The sequence below is a fragment of the Octopus bimaculoides genome, chromosome 3 (genome assembly GCF_046866305.1).
Source record: "Octopus bimaculoides isolate indiv1 chromosome 3, ASM4686630v1, whole genome shotgun sequence".
Classification (NCBI taxonomy): domain Eukaryota; kingdom Metazoa; phylum Mollusca; class Cephalopoda; order Octopoda; family Octopodidae; genus Octopus; species Octopus bimaculoides.
The window spans coordinates 52121269-52134010 of record NC_142930.1 but is presented as its reverse complement, the minus strand read 5'-3'; the positions used below and the strand labels follow the sequence as shown (position 1 = coordinate 52134010).

Sequence of the window (12742 nt, the reverse complement as noted above, 5' to 3'; positions counted from 1 at the left end):
TCATGCTAAATCACCGTCTTCAGGTGTTTTATTCGACCTCAGTATTCGCACCTGCATAGTATCATATTACCATAAGCATCTATATATAATTTGAGAAATTAATTGAATGTCTAAGTTACCTTTTGACACAATGCAGTTTTTATATTGCTCACCATACACATAAACAGGAATACATACACGTACATACTCATAGAAACGTACACGATGGACACTAGCCTAGCCAAACGTTAGTAGAGTAAGCCCAATTTCGAATTTCATGAGGTTTTCTTTTGTAATGAAAACTAAGACAAACATATGGCATTCATCTATTTTATAATCTAGACGCAAAATAACCACAAAACGAAGCAAAACACAAAATTTACGAAGAAACTACATCAGTCTGTTTCCTCTAGGCTTCAGTCTTCGCTTATTAGCTTATAAACCACCTCAGCAACCAACTACTTTGCAATGTAAATTAAAACTAACTCAAACAATATATTATCATCACTTATTGTTAAGATTTTATGTTCTAGCGTCGGCTAAAGTACAGTTCTCTAACAACGCTAGTTTCTAATAAAGTTGTAAAAGACCTTGCAAAATATGGAGACTAGAACGAATGAAAATATGCTCTTGGTGAACTATGTGATTACAAAGTCAACTTATTAACACAAAGGCATGCAAAAGAGTTGTTGATAATTGCAATTTTGTTGTTTAGTCTTAAGCTCATTGATCGAATTGACCAATGATCGAAAATATTTCTAGCGTGAGCAATGCATGAATTTTTACTAATATAGAGTAACTAAGACTATAATTACAGAATACGATGCGCCTTTCCCATTCAAATTGTAAGATGTAATTTGGGAAAGATGTAGCTATTTCTAGAAAGTTAGCGACTACTTACAACTTCCATCATTAGTTCGGTATTAGTGTTGGTACTGCTTATGATGATGCATTGCAACACACACAAATGGTGCACACTAACTCATACTAGTAGTTTGTGGTTACTATGATACAATTTTGTCTAAAACAGTTCTCACTACTACAGATACTGATGTAACATATATGCTTATACATATATCAGATGGGTTACCTACTCACATAGCATTACTGTTTTCTTGATTTATTCTCTATAGATCAAATGTCGACAAATATTTACTTCTTGACAATCTAATACCGTATTTGCTATTATGTTTGCTTCTGAAACTATTAACATTTTATTCCTAGTTACTGTTTAATGATGCAATCATAATGACTAAAGCATACATTTCATTTAGAAGTTACTCCAAATATCAGAAATTAAATATTAACTTCATGATTTTACTCATTCAGCAGAAACAAAACATGTCTGCAGAATAATTTATTAATTGGATACCAAACGCTGTGTTCATAATTTATCAAACAATAGAATTTACTAACTCAATATATTTAACAAAGGAAAATATGTCAATTTTCTTTTCCTTTTAAAAATACTGAACAAGCAGAATATCTGGTATTTTCGGTTTTTTATTTTCTTTTGTCAACTCTTTCAGAATTTGTTTGACATATTGGTATTTTCTTCTTTGGCACTCTGCCTTCAATGTACAAAAACTTAATGTGTACAGTCAATATAATCAATTTCAGTATATTACAGATACATATTTCACCGACTGAATTAAGAAAGTGAAATTAACATTGAGTTTTATTAAAAGAGTTTGATATGCATGAACGTCACGACTTCAGTTTTCATTCTCGTTTAAGACTCTAAACTCAAAGAATGATTTTAGACTTTATAATGAAAACTGGAATTGTTTAGCGTTTTTATGTATTTTCCCTTCATTTGTGAATTGTTACTAATTGTGAATAGATTCAGAATGTGCCAGTAAAGTTCTTTCAATCAACAGATCTGTTAGCAGCAGTAAGAATAATACATACTTTTCAGCAACTTGGTAGATTCAGTACGGTGAAGATAAAAGAGGAAAATAAAATAAAATATATTAGCGCTATGTTATCACCAGCTCTTAAACCTATTTCTAATCCTCACAATTGTTGCATCACCTAACACTCTTCTCGGTTAAGATTATTTCTATACAACTTTTCAATCATAACACTTAAGTATGTTTTTTTTTCATGTGGCAATATCTTTTGTTTTTCATTCCCATTATTACCGGCAGGCATCCTAGTTTAGTCCAAACATGAATTAGATATAAGCAATTCTGGTCGAACAATTGATAATATAAAGAGTTTAAAGAAAGCAGTGAGCAATTGGAATTACATTGCTTTTGTAAAGTTGTTGCATTGTTTCTCGTAAAGTTATCAGCCAATACAACATATACATATGAATGACTGATGTGTACTGATGGGAAGTGGAAGCAGGGTATGAATGGGATAATATTCCTTTCAGTTATTATTTTGTTCGTTTATTTTCCTTCATTTTTTTCCTACTGCCCCATCGTAAAAGCATATGAAAATGAGTATTTGTTGGATTGTTTTCAGGCATAGTCTGTGCATATGTAATGAAGTTGTTTTTCAGCTTCAGTAATTATACATAATCGAAAAGATACTTTTTATGAGCCAAATTATTCAGCTACTATTAATTTTTCACCGAGATTATTTGAATTTCTTTGTAAATATTTGGTAGCCACCCACCTCATTTTTTTGTCTCTTTAATCATGTTAGTAATCTGCCTTAGTTCTGCAGTTTTATGCTGCCTGCTGTGATACATAAGGATACAGTTCAGTACTCTGAAATACTTGGAGCGGTCAATGTTTGTATATCGGGAAAATACCTTTAAAAGTATATAAATTATAAGGTGAGTAGTCTACATAATTTTTTATCATTTAAATATTATTACTGTGAGAATTGTATTATTGTTTTTATTTAAGCAATCTAAATCTGTATAAATGTTACTATATATATATATATATATATATATATATATATATATATATATATATATATATATATATATATACACATATATATATGTTTTCTTTTAAATCTACCGGTATTAAACACCCATATACACTTCATGTATTGGACTTCTACAGTCCAAAATGCTGTCCTGATTATATTTTCAATTTCTATCTTTTATATAATTTCAAAATTTTCGCATTCTGTGTGTACTAATTAAAGAGAATATTTAGTTATATTTCAAGGTAGGCACCAACTTTTTCCAAAGATTTGCAACTTTCATTTTTATCTAGACATATACAACGAGTATGCATCATAATCTTTATAAATTTGTAAAGGTCGTTATTGTTTTAAAAATCAACTTTGTGTAATTCTGATAGCAATGTAAACCGTTTTGATAGTTAAACAGAGTCTTTATATTAATTAACTTTTCTGTTATTATTCAGAGATTGTCATGCAAACCTGGAAGGAGAATTAACTCTGATTCTTTAAGGTTTCAGTAATAATTATCGTTATAATAATAATGTTATGATAATAATAATAATAATAATAATAATAATAATAATAATAATAATAATAATAATAATAATAATAATAATAAAAATAATAAAAATAGTAATAATAATAATGATGATTCTTGAATTTATTTGTCCACTGAAGGCAGTACAGTCACTTTCATTCATGCACACAAAACATAACGTTAAAACTATAATCCTTACAAAAATATGAGATAGGATAAATGTATTATATAAGAAAACGAGGAATAGTGAATAACATTATTCAATAGATGTAGGGAGAAATTTTTATCGTTTGCCCAAAAACAAATAAATTTATATAATATTTAAAACGTTATTGGAAAATAAAAACAATTAAGGAAGGAAAAAGATAAACTTGAAAAACACTCGGCTTTATAAGGGAATACTGGAGGTAAATTGAAGTTCAGCACGCCACCACTTCAAATAATTTTATATTGTTATCTCACCTCTGTCATTTAAAATGAATCTGTTATTCCGAAAGATTTTACGAGCAGTTTCTGGGCTAAATTGGGGAAGAACGCGCACACGCCGCGGTTAAAGTTTAAGCAGAAGTATTTTGTAATGAATAAAGCCTAATCTTACGATTAACCAACTCTCGTAGGTTTTACATAGTGGCTGGTTTTCCCTTCCTTGCATATGGTCTGTTTTATAATCCTGAGGTATGTCATTCCGATACTCTAGTAGCACCTCAAAAACCATGACATCATTCAGAGTAAAGGAACTACTACCATTCATTTCGGTTGCTTACTGCTTTTTCTTTGTTTTTACTATCTCTCCAGCTGGTTATTCTTGGAGTTGGCCCTCAGACTTTATCTTAAGACAATGGAGTGGTACTGTTGGTTTTTGTGTTTTATATAACAAAGTTATAACCTGTCCAATCGTTAGTCTCTTGCATCAGGAAAAACGTGACCCCCCTTGCAATCTGTGGATCTATGATCGGTGGGAAAGTGTTGTTAAGAAGTGGGGGATTTGTCACCGTTTTATTCTGAAGGGTGGAACTGAAGGGTGGAACAGATTTACTGGTCATCTTCGGTGTTGTAACTGGCAGCACAACTCGCCTTACGGTTTAGGCAGCAAATATATTTGACAGTGATTGTCATATTCCACGTGTCTAAGTGTAAAGGTGCCAATGTATAGATAGCTACGGAATGTACCAGCGTAACCCGCTCTCTGCCCCGTCCTCGGTTAAAAAATCCTAGGCACATCATCTCGTAGTTGCTTTCCAGATCTACAGACAAAATATTTTCGTACATATTCGTTAGAGCTACTTCTAATCCTTCTATTAAGTGCATGAAAATATGCGCTCCGTTTTCGGCATTATCAAAATTGGTAACATTATTTATTTCTCTTTCTTGAATGAAAAAAAATCCTGTAAAACTTTTTTATTACAAAGTTTTGCTAAGTATTTCTCGGAGGGTTTCATTCATAATCAAGGTTTGTCTGATGATCACTGTTTTACTATCTCTCCAGCTGGTTATTCTTGGAGTTGGCCCTCAATCTTTATCTTAAGACAATGGAGTGGTACTGTTGGTTTTTGTGTTTGATATAACAAAGTGATAACCTGTCCAATCGTTAGTCTCTTGAATCAGGCAAAACGTGAACCCTCTGTAATCTCTGGATCTATGATCGATGGGAAAGTGTTGTTAAGAAGTGGGGGATTTGTTACCGTTTTATTCTGAAGGGTGGAACAGATTTACTTGCCATCTTCAGTGTTGTAACTGGTTCACTTGTTCACTGTTTTGTTTACTTAGCAACTAAAACGTTTGCGTGTGTGTATTATGTTCCTCTTCATACTAAAATACTGAAGTAATCAGTATTTGTATCAAATGATGTTGATGATATTTTTGCTTTTCTTTCTTTTATGCCTTGTGCAAACACAAAGCTTTGAACAGTTCTGGGAGCAAAATTAAAAGAAACTTTATTGAGTTAATTGCAAATGAGTTAAAAAATATCCATATGTAAAAAATCAAAGGAAGCTATTTATATTGTGTAATTAATAATGAAACTGTGAGAAAAAAGGCCTTGAGCGTCAAGGAGCAACAGTGACGACAATTACTACACGCTCTTTGTTTTAACCAGCGACGCCAATTAAATACAAATTCTATGTATACATGTAAAATATGAAACGTTAAGAACAAGAGATTTACAAAGAAATGTAGGATGAGGCGAACAAGTTATACTAAAAACAGAGGAGTGGTGAAAGACTGCTTGCAAATGATGCGAAGATAAGTGATAATATACTTAAAAGACACAAAAACTTGAAAAGAATAATTTTAGAAAAATATGGAAAATCACGCAGTTATTGAAACATCATATATGTCCAAATGCATTCGTCAGGATCTCGCACAACTCTGATTGTATTCAATCTTTTCTATTCCTCCACTCCTGAGTCATAGGTTATCCCTAAATGTTCTGCAAGGAATTTATGGAGAAGAATGCAAAGCAGAGCCCTTGTGCATGGCTAGATGTCAAAAACTGTGCGATGGTCTCTCTGTAATTCCTTTCAAATAAGTCTATCAACAGTTTGCGTCACCCCACGAGACCTTCAAGTTAGTCATGCCTCTTACGTAGATAACCGTAGCGTATTGTTATGTGAGGGTTCTCTTGTGACTTCCTGATGCTTCAATATCAGCGGCTTGTGAAATTCTGCCCCCTTGCGGGTAACATGTGAGCCTCACTTTCTGTATCTTGGCATATTAATTTGTATTGTGCTCCCTGCTAGTAAGCTATTCTAGTATCCATGGTAATATCTAACACGAACACAAGGCTAAAAATTTGTGTCTTTGAGGGTTAAGGCGATTAAATCGACCACGGTTCCTAAATACAGAGTATAAAGATCTAACAGGCTGAGTAAAATGTAAGCAACGTTTTGAAACATGAAATTCATGATAATATATTTCAACAATACGGAAATTTATTCATCAACGTAAGTACCATTACAATCAACACATTAAATCTGGAGGTCTGGAGCTGATGAACCCTTTGAGGGCACTTTCAGCATCGGTTTGGTTTTTGAACTCCTTCTCTCACAGGAAATCATCAAGGTGCTTCAGAAATGGTAGTCGGTAGGAGAATGGTCTAAGGAATAAACTGGGTGGGGAAGAACTTCGTGGCCAAGTTCCTTCAACTTCTGGAGTGTCATTAGTAAAACGTGTGGTCGAGCATTGTCATGAATATCATGAAGAATGATTGGCCCTCTTCTGTTGACCAGTCTGGGACGGAGGAGTAGCAACTGCTACTCCTCATTCATTTTGGCAATTTCATGGCAATATGTTTCTGTAATAACGGTTGCTTTTTCTGGGTTTTAAGAAGTTATAGTGGAGGAGTCCAGTAGTACACCACCGAACAGTCACCATAGCGTTCCTTTTCAAGAGCTCGGGTTTAGGGAAAGTTTTCGGTGCTTCATTTTGGTCCAACCACTGCGGAGAACGTTTTTTTATCATTGTTCAGAATCCACTTTTCATCGCAAGTTACAATGCGGTCGAGAAATGGATTGCTCTGGTTATGCAGAAGCGATGAGCAAATTTCACATCTGCGCATTTTCTGATTTTCGTTCAAGTGGTACCCATTTGTCGTGCTTTTTGATTTTCCAATCGCATGCAAATGATTGCCGGCAGTTATCTGACTAACTTGAAGTTCTTTTATCAGTTCGTGAGTGGTTTTACGTGGATCTTTCTCAATGACGATCTTTAATTTCATCGATGACAGATGGGCATCTACTACGCTCACGGCTCAGGTCTCCGTTGCGAAATAGTTTAAATTATTTTTGAGCTGGCCATTCCCTCACCAAACGTGTCGTTGATATCGCAAGCAGTTTCAGTTGCTTTACGTCCTTTTTTGAAGTTGAATAGCAAAATTGCTTGAATATTGTGGTTTGACAGTTCCATTTCAGATGATTGAAATAACAGTGGAAAAAATATCAATCTTAATTTATTGATGCATTTGGGCAAGTTTATGTCTGTATTATGTTTTTAAAAAATTCAAAACTATGCAAAAGTCAGGCACAAATTCATGATTCAAAACGTTGCTTACTTTTAACTCAAACTGATAATACAAATACAGTACGGCCTTTTGTTTGATGTTCTGATAATTTTGCTACTTCTTTGGCCATTACAAGAACAATGCAATGACAGCAATGGTTTTTCAGTATATGGACAAGATCAACAATTTTCAGGGGAGATGATTAATTGATATCATCGGTTCTATTACTCGGCCGTCTCTTTGTTTTATGGACACCGAAAGGAGAAAAAGCGAAGTGGACACCGGTATAATTTGAACTCAGAACGTACATGTGGAACAAATATCGTAATGCATTTTCATTCAACACACTAATGGAGACACTAAGTATTGGCATACATCTCTCTAATAATTATGATAACAACGATAATGATGATAATGATGATGATGATGATGACAGTTTCAAATATGGTGCAAAGCCAGCACTTTGAGAGGATGAGGCAAGTCGATTACATCGAACCTAGTCCTACCATATACAAGTATTATGAAAATAATACTTGTATATGGTGTGTTGATAAAAATGGAGAAGAGAAGATGTTAACATATATAAGAGAATCTTAATTCATGCAGACGATCGTTTCGTACAGCGATATGGAAATCAGGCAAATTCATGGCTGAATAAAATTAATTAAATTAATTAGATTAAATTAAATTAATCATATATCAATGTACTCTTCAGTGCAAGAAATATAAACAAAACTTTTACAAAGGAAAAAGCAGAATAGGATCTAGGAGATTCATATTTATCCTTATGAGGAAGAAAGATATGTGTGAGTCCAGGCTATAACGGTTATTTGAAAATATAACTGAGAGATGTTTTAGAGACGTTTATAGATGAGTAAGGAGATTAGAAATTCTAACTCCAAATAAGTCGTGTAGGGAAAAGATTGTATAGAAATGTCCAATGGAAAGACATGGCTATATTTGAATTAAAAAATGACTTGACAGTTAGAAACAATACTTAGTGTGGTGTATATTTTCCATAAATTTACCACACACCATATGCATATTATATATATGTATGCATGTATGAATGTATATACGTACTCACGTACATGTGTATGTATGTATGCGTAAATTATATTTGCAGAGTATGTATTAAAGCAACATGTGTGTGTGTGTGTGTGTGTGTGTGTGTGTGTGAAATGCTTTTACACTGCTAATTCTAGTAATTATAAATGAGCCGCGTAATAAAATGCCTTAACTACTTGCCTTTTTTTTATTCAATATGTTGCTTGTTAAAATCAGGATTTCGAATCCTGCCGAGGACGATTTTAACTTTTCATCGTTTCAAGGTTTGATAAAATATAGTACTGGCCAAGCAATGGGTTTGATATAATCGACTTTCCCTTGCAACATAAAAATTCACCATGTGCGTTTATATATAAAAAAAGTCGTTATTATATTGGTAAAGTAAAAACAGCGAGCTAGCAGAAAAAATTGCACGCCAGACAAAATACTTTGAGGCATTTCGTCTAGCTTTACGTTCTGAGATCAAATTCCTCCCAGGTCGATGAAATAAGTACCAGTTGAGTACTGGGATAGATGTAATCGACTAACCTCTCCTTATAAATTTCAGGCCTTTAGCCAACAGTAGAAGTGGTTATTTTTGTTACTCTAAGTCGAAACTATAACGCTTGTCTTTTGTCGTTGCTGATTTAATGAGATCATTCTAGTTTCTTGGTGCAAACCCCAGCGTATTTCACCTCATAATCCCTTGGTTGAAAAAACAAGTACCCGGTAAGTACTAGAGCTTGTAAAATTGACAATATCCTGCTAATACCTTATGATTATACTAACAATTGATATAATTGTTGTCGTTGTTGTTTAAGGAAAGCCATCCGTTACTGAGTATACCGATTATAAAAGACGTTCAGTGTTGTTTTTTTTATATCTAAAGCTAAATTGTCCAACAGTTCATTCCTTTTTGAGAATGTAGGCTTGTGTATAAAGGCATTTTGGTTGTAGTTTGCAAAATTTAGAGCGACCTCTTCGACGTTCCCTTCTTTTTGTGGTTAATGTTTGTTTGCAATACTTAAGCAGTTCACCTATTGGCTTGTTATAATATTTGTTTTCTATAACGACATTTTATTTTGTTATGTTATTGTTATATGACTTAAACGGTATGGAGCTTCATTGTTCAATTTCTTCCTCTTAAAATGGTGAAAAAATTATTGTTTTGCAATTTATTTTCTTCTTGTTTTAAATTGTGTTTTGTATTACGAACATGTGGCGGATATAAAGTAGAAGCATCTAATGTTTCAGAAAAATTTGCCAAAATAACATTAATAATTTCAGCAACAGTTTTTATACAATCAATGTTAATCTGAAAAATGAAAACGTTAACTTAAACGTGTGAAAACAATAACAGTAACGGAAGTTGAGGTAATACTGGCAACAAAAGCCGATAAAATAATACTAGCAATGAAAATTTCTCGACAACAGAAAAATGCTATTCTTAGGAACTGTAGGTTTCTGTGTACTAATGTAATGATGATAGTTGAAAAAATGAAAGAAACACAGGCATATACTTTGCAGGGAGAAGAGAATTTAATACCCAAAAGAAATTTTGTGAGAGTGACAGATGAACTATAAAATTGAAATGAATATTGAGAAACTATTTAAAAGGTGAGCCTAAGGTTATGTTTTATTTCATTCTGAGTAACACTAGAAGACATTTCCATTGATGCACGTGTATTGCAATGTCAGAAAACGTAATGGCTTGTTTTGTCGATGTTTTTACAAAGTATTTCAGGGAGCCCAATAATAGGTATATACTATTTTATGACATTACAGTCGTGAATACTCTACCATAAAAGGCTAATGAATGAGAATAGTTAGACAAATGAGGAGAAGATAGCGTGTGTTTCATCTGTATATTAAAAAGTTACTTTAAGAAAACGGAAAAAAGCTACTATCCGACGAACCTACAATGCGAACAGTACAGAAAATGCAAAATTTCGACACACAAAATTTTGAGACATGAGCATCAACAAAAGGAAAACAATTACGAAAACTCATCCTGCAAGGGATTCCACCCAGCAACAAGCTTGTGGCTGATGGGAGCTGAACTTTGGCTAAGCTCTCATACAGTAGTGGTAATGAGTGAAAATGAGGCCCTTTATAATTCAAACAATGTATAGTGAAAGAGAGTCAGCATATCCGAAACTCCCTCTCCAGAACAACGTCAATCAGACCCACCAGCCCTACATTAATTCAATATTAATTCAAAACCAAATTCCGCTCACAGGAAGTAAATCATTTAAAAGAGAATGCATAGGAGTTAGTCTAAAACAGATTATTGTTTCTCGCGGCAAATCAACAAACATTAATTACAAAGTAGCATGTGATTCTTTTATCTAAGCTTTCATAATTGTTTCATAGAATAATATGAAGCTAATTAATGAACTGGTAAAGGAAGAAAAGCGTTTGTGTAAGTAGTGGACAAAAGCCGATGATATTTCTTCAAAGAGATAAATATCGGTTTCTGATAAAGATCCAGTAAGATAAAAAAAGAATCTCTTTCTTAAGGATATGGGAAATTTCTTTGAGAAATAAACCGCAATTGCTCACAAAATTTTAGAGCTAAAGAAAAATAAGAATTGGGTTATGAACCCGTTATATTTTCTGGTTAACACTATCGCATTTTTTGTTTGGTGGGGTTTGTGGTATTTTGTTACAATTAAGTTTAGCTGGTGTGTAATTAAATTATACTCAATTTAAGTGTAAGAAGCTTTAACGAGACTAGGATTCCCTTTTCAATGGCAGGGTTTTACGATGGATTACTCGGCCGTTAAGGACTGGCTGCTTTGAAAATGATGGCAAGTTGCTACTAGTGGATATGTGTAGCATGCCTTAGCCAGAAGCCTGGGACAGAACAGAGGGTATAATGGTTAAATTTAGGCTCATAAGTCTACTAAATTCGGAGTTAAACATCAATGTTTTGACTAAAACGTTATGTAGGGAACTGAGACTAAAGCAGAATTAAGCTAAAGGTCTGCAATATTCTCATCAGCGTTCACCATCCATCGTACTTAAGAAGGGAGACGGTGAGAATGAAGATCTCAGGAATGTCACCTGAGGCAAATGTATAGTGGATTGTAGCGTGCACCGTCTTGGAAGGAATAACAGCCTCCTGGAGGTAGATCGAACCCGGCGAGAAATTGGTCTTGCATCAGTGCGGAGCTGCTACACCACATCAAACCAGACATGTTTCACAAGATCCTAGCATCATTCGCCTTTCGGGAGAGGAACAGCTGCATGTTACAGTCGAGCGTAGAAAGCCTCGGTACCACCTCTGTGAGGTGACTGACTACTTGAGATCTTTCTGTCTTCAACAGTCTGTGATTGGAACACCATCTTCGACGCTCGCCTGGTTACAGAGAGGCTAGCTGATAGGAGAGGGCACTGTAAAAGCCTAAAAATCTGCTTAGTTCTTTCCAAATAGGTGAGAGTTACCGAGTGGATTTCCCGAATGCGCCAATGTGGACATGAGCAAACAGAATTGGCCAAAATTTGAAATCCTTGTCATTATTATTAAGGTGGCAAGCTGACAGAATCGTTACCACGCCGTACAAAAGCTTAGCAGGCATTTCGTTTGTCCTGCCTTTCTGTGTTCATATTCTGTCAAGGACGATTTTACCGTTTAAGGTAGAGTGACGGATGAATCGTTAGCACGCCGGACAAAATGCTTAGTGAGTTTGCAAAACGGTTACTCGCCGGAAAATGTGCTTAGTGGAATTTCTTCCAACTTTACGTTCTCTGTTCAACTGCCGCGAGGGTCGACTTTGCCTTTCATCCTTTCGGGGTTGATGACATAAGTAGAAGGGAAGTATGGAATCTACTTAGAAATATTAAGTTTAGGAAAGACGTTCTCAGGAATAATCACCTACGTTATTTGAAGCACAAAGTTAATGAACTTCGAAAATTAAAAGGTATAATCGTACAGTCCGATAACACCGGAAATCTATACAATGTATATGTAGATCTATACCATAATCTCCTACAGAAAGAAATTACAAAAAATATAAGATTATAAACAATAATGTTCTAAAATCTATTAATATCAAAGCCAAATAAATAATGAGTGAAGATCGAATTGACGACTTAACTGAAGTTTATGAACCATCTAAACCTAGAATTAGCCTAAAAGATCACAAGCCTAACTTTCATGCTGATCCAAAGATAAGGCTCATCTACCCTTGCAAATCTGACATAGGAAAACTTAGCAAAATCATCATAGACAAATACCAAAAATTATTAAAATCCAAAATAAAACTCCACTTGTGGTCAAAAACATTAGATGCAATTAACTGGTTCAC

General features: G+C 34.1%; 1 protein-coding gene across 10 annotated transcripts in view; it reads left to right on the top strand.

Moving 5' to 3' along the window:
* LOC106881053 (protein O-mannosyl-transferase TMTC4) overlaps nt 1–12742 on the top strand; it is a 297366-nt gene that overhangs the window by 62425 nt on the left and 222199 nt on the right. For 5 of the 10 annotated variants that reach the window (XR_016241033.1, XM_089348977.1, XM_089348979.1 and 2 more), the window contains exon 2: nt 9960–10049. The exons of 1 other annotated variant lie outside the window; for it this stretch is intronic. Coding sequence is in view for 4 of the 9 variants with exons in the window: in XM_089348977.1 (XP_089205103.1) it covers nt 10006–10049 (44 nt within the window). In the remaining 5 variants the exon portion in view is untranslated. Of the gene's footprint in view, nt 1–1657; nt 2768–9959; nt 10050–12742 lie in introns of those variants that run through there. 4 more of the 10 variants (XM_052966481.2, XR_008263717.2, XM_014931272.3 and 1 more) reach the window with 4 other exon arrangements.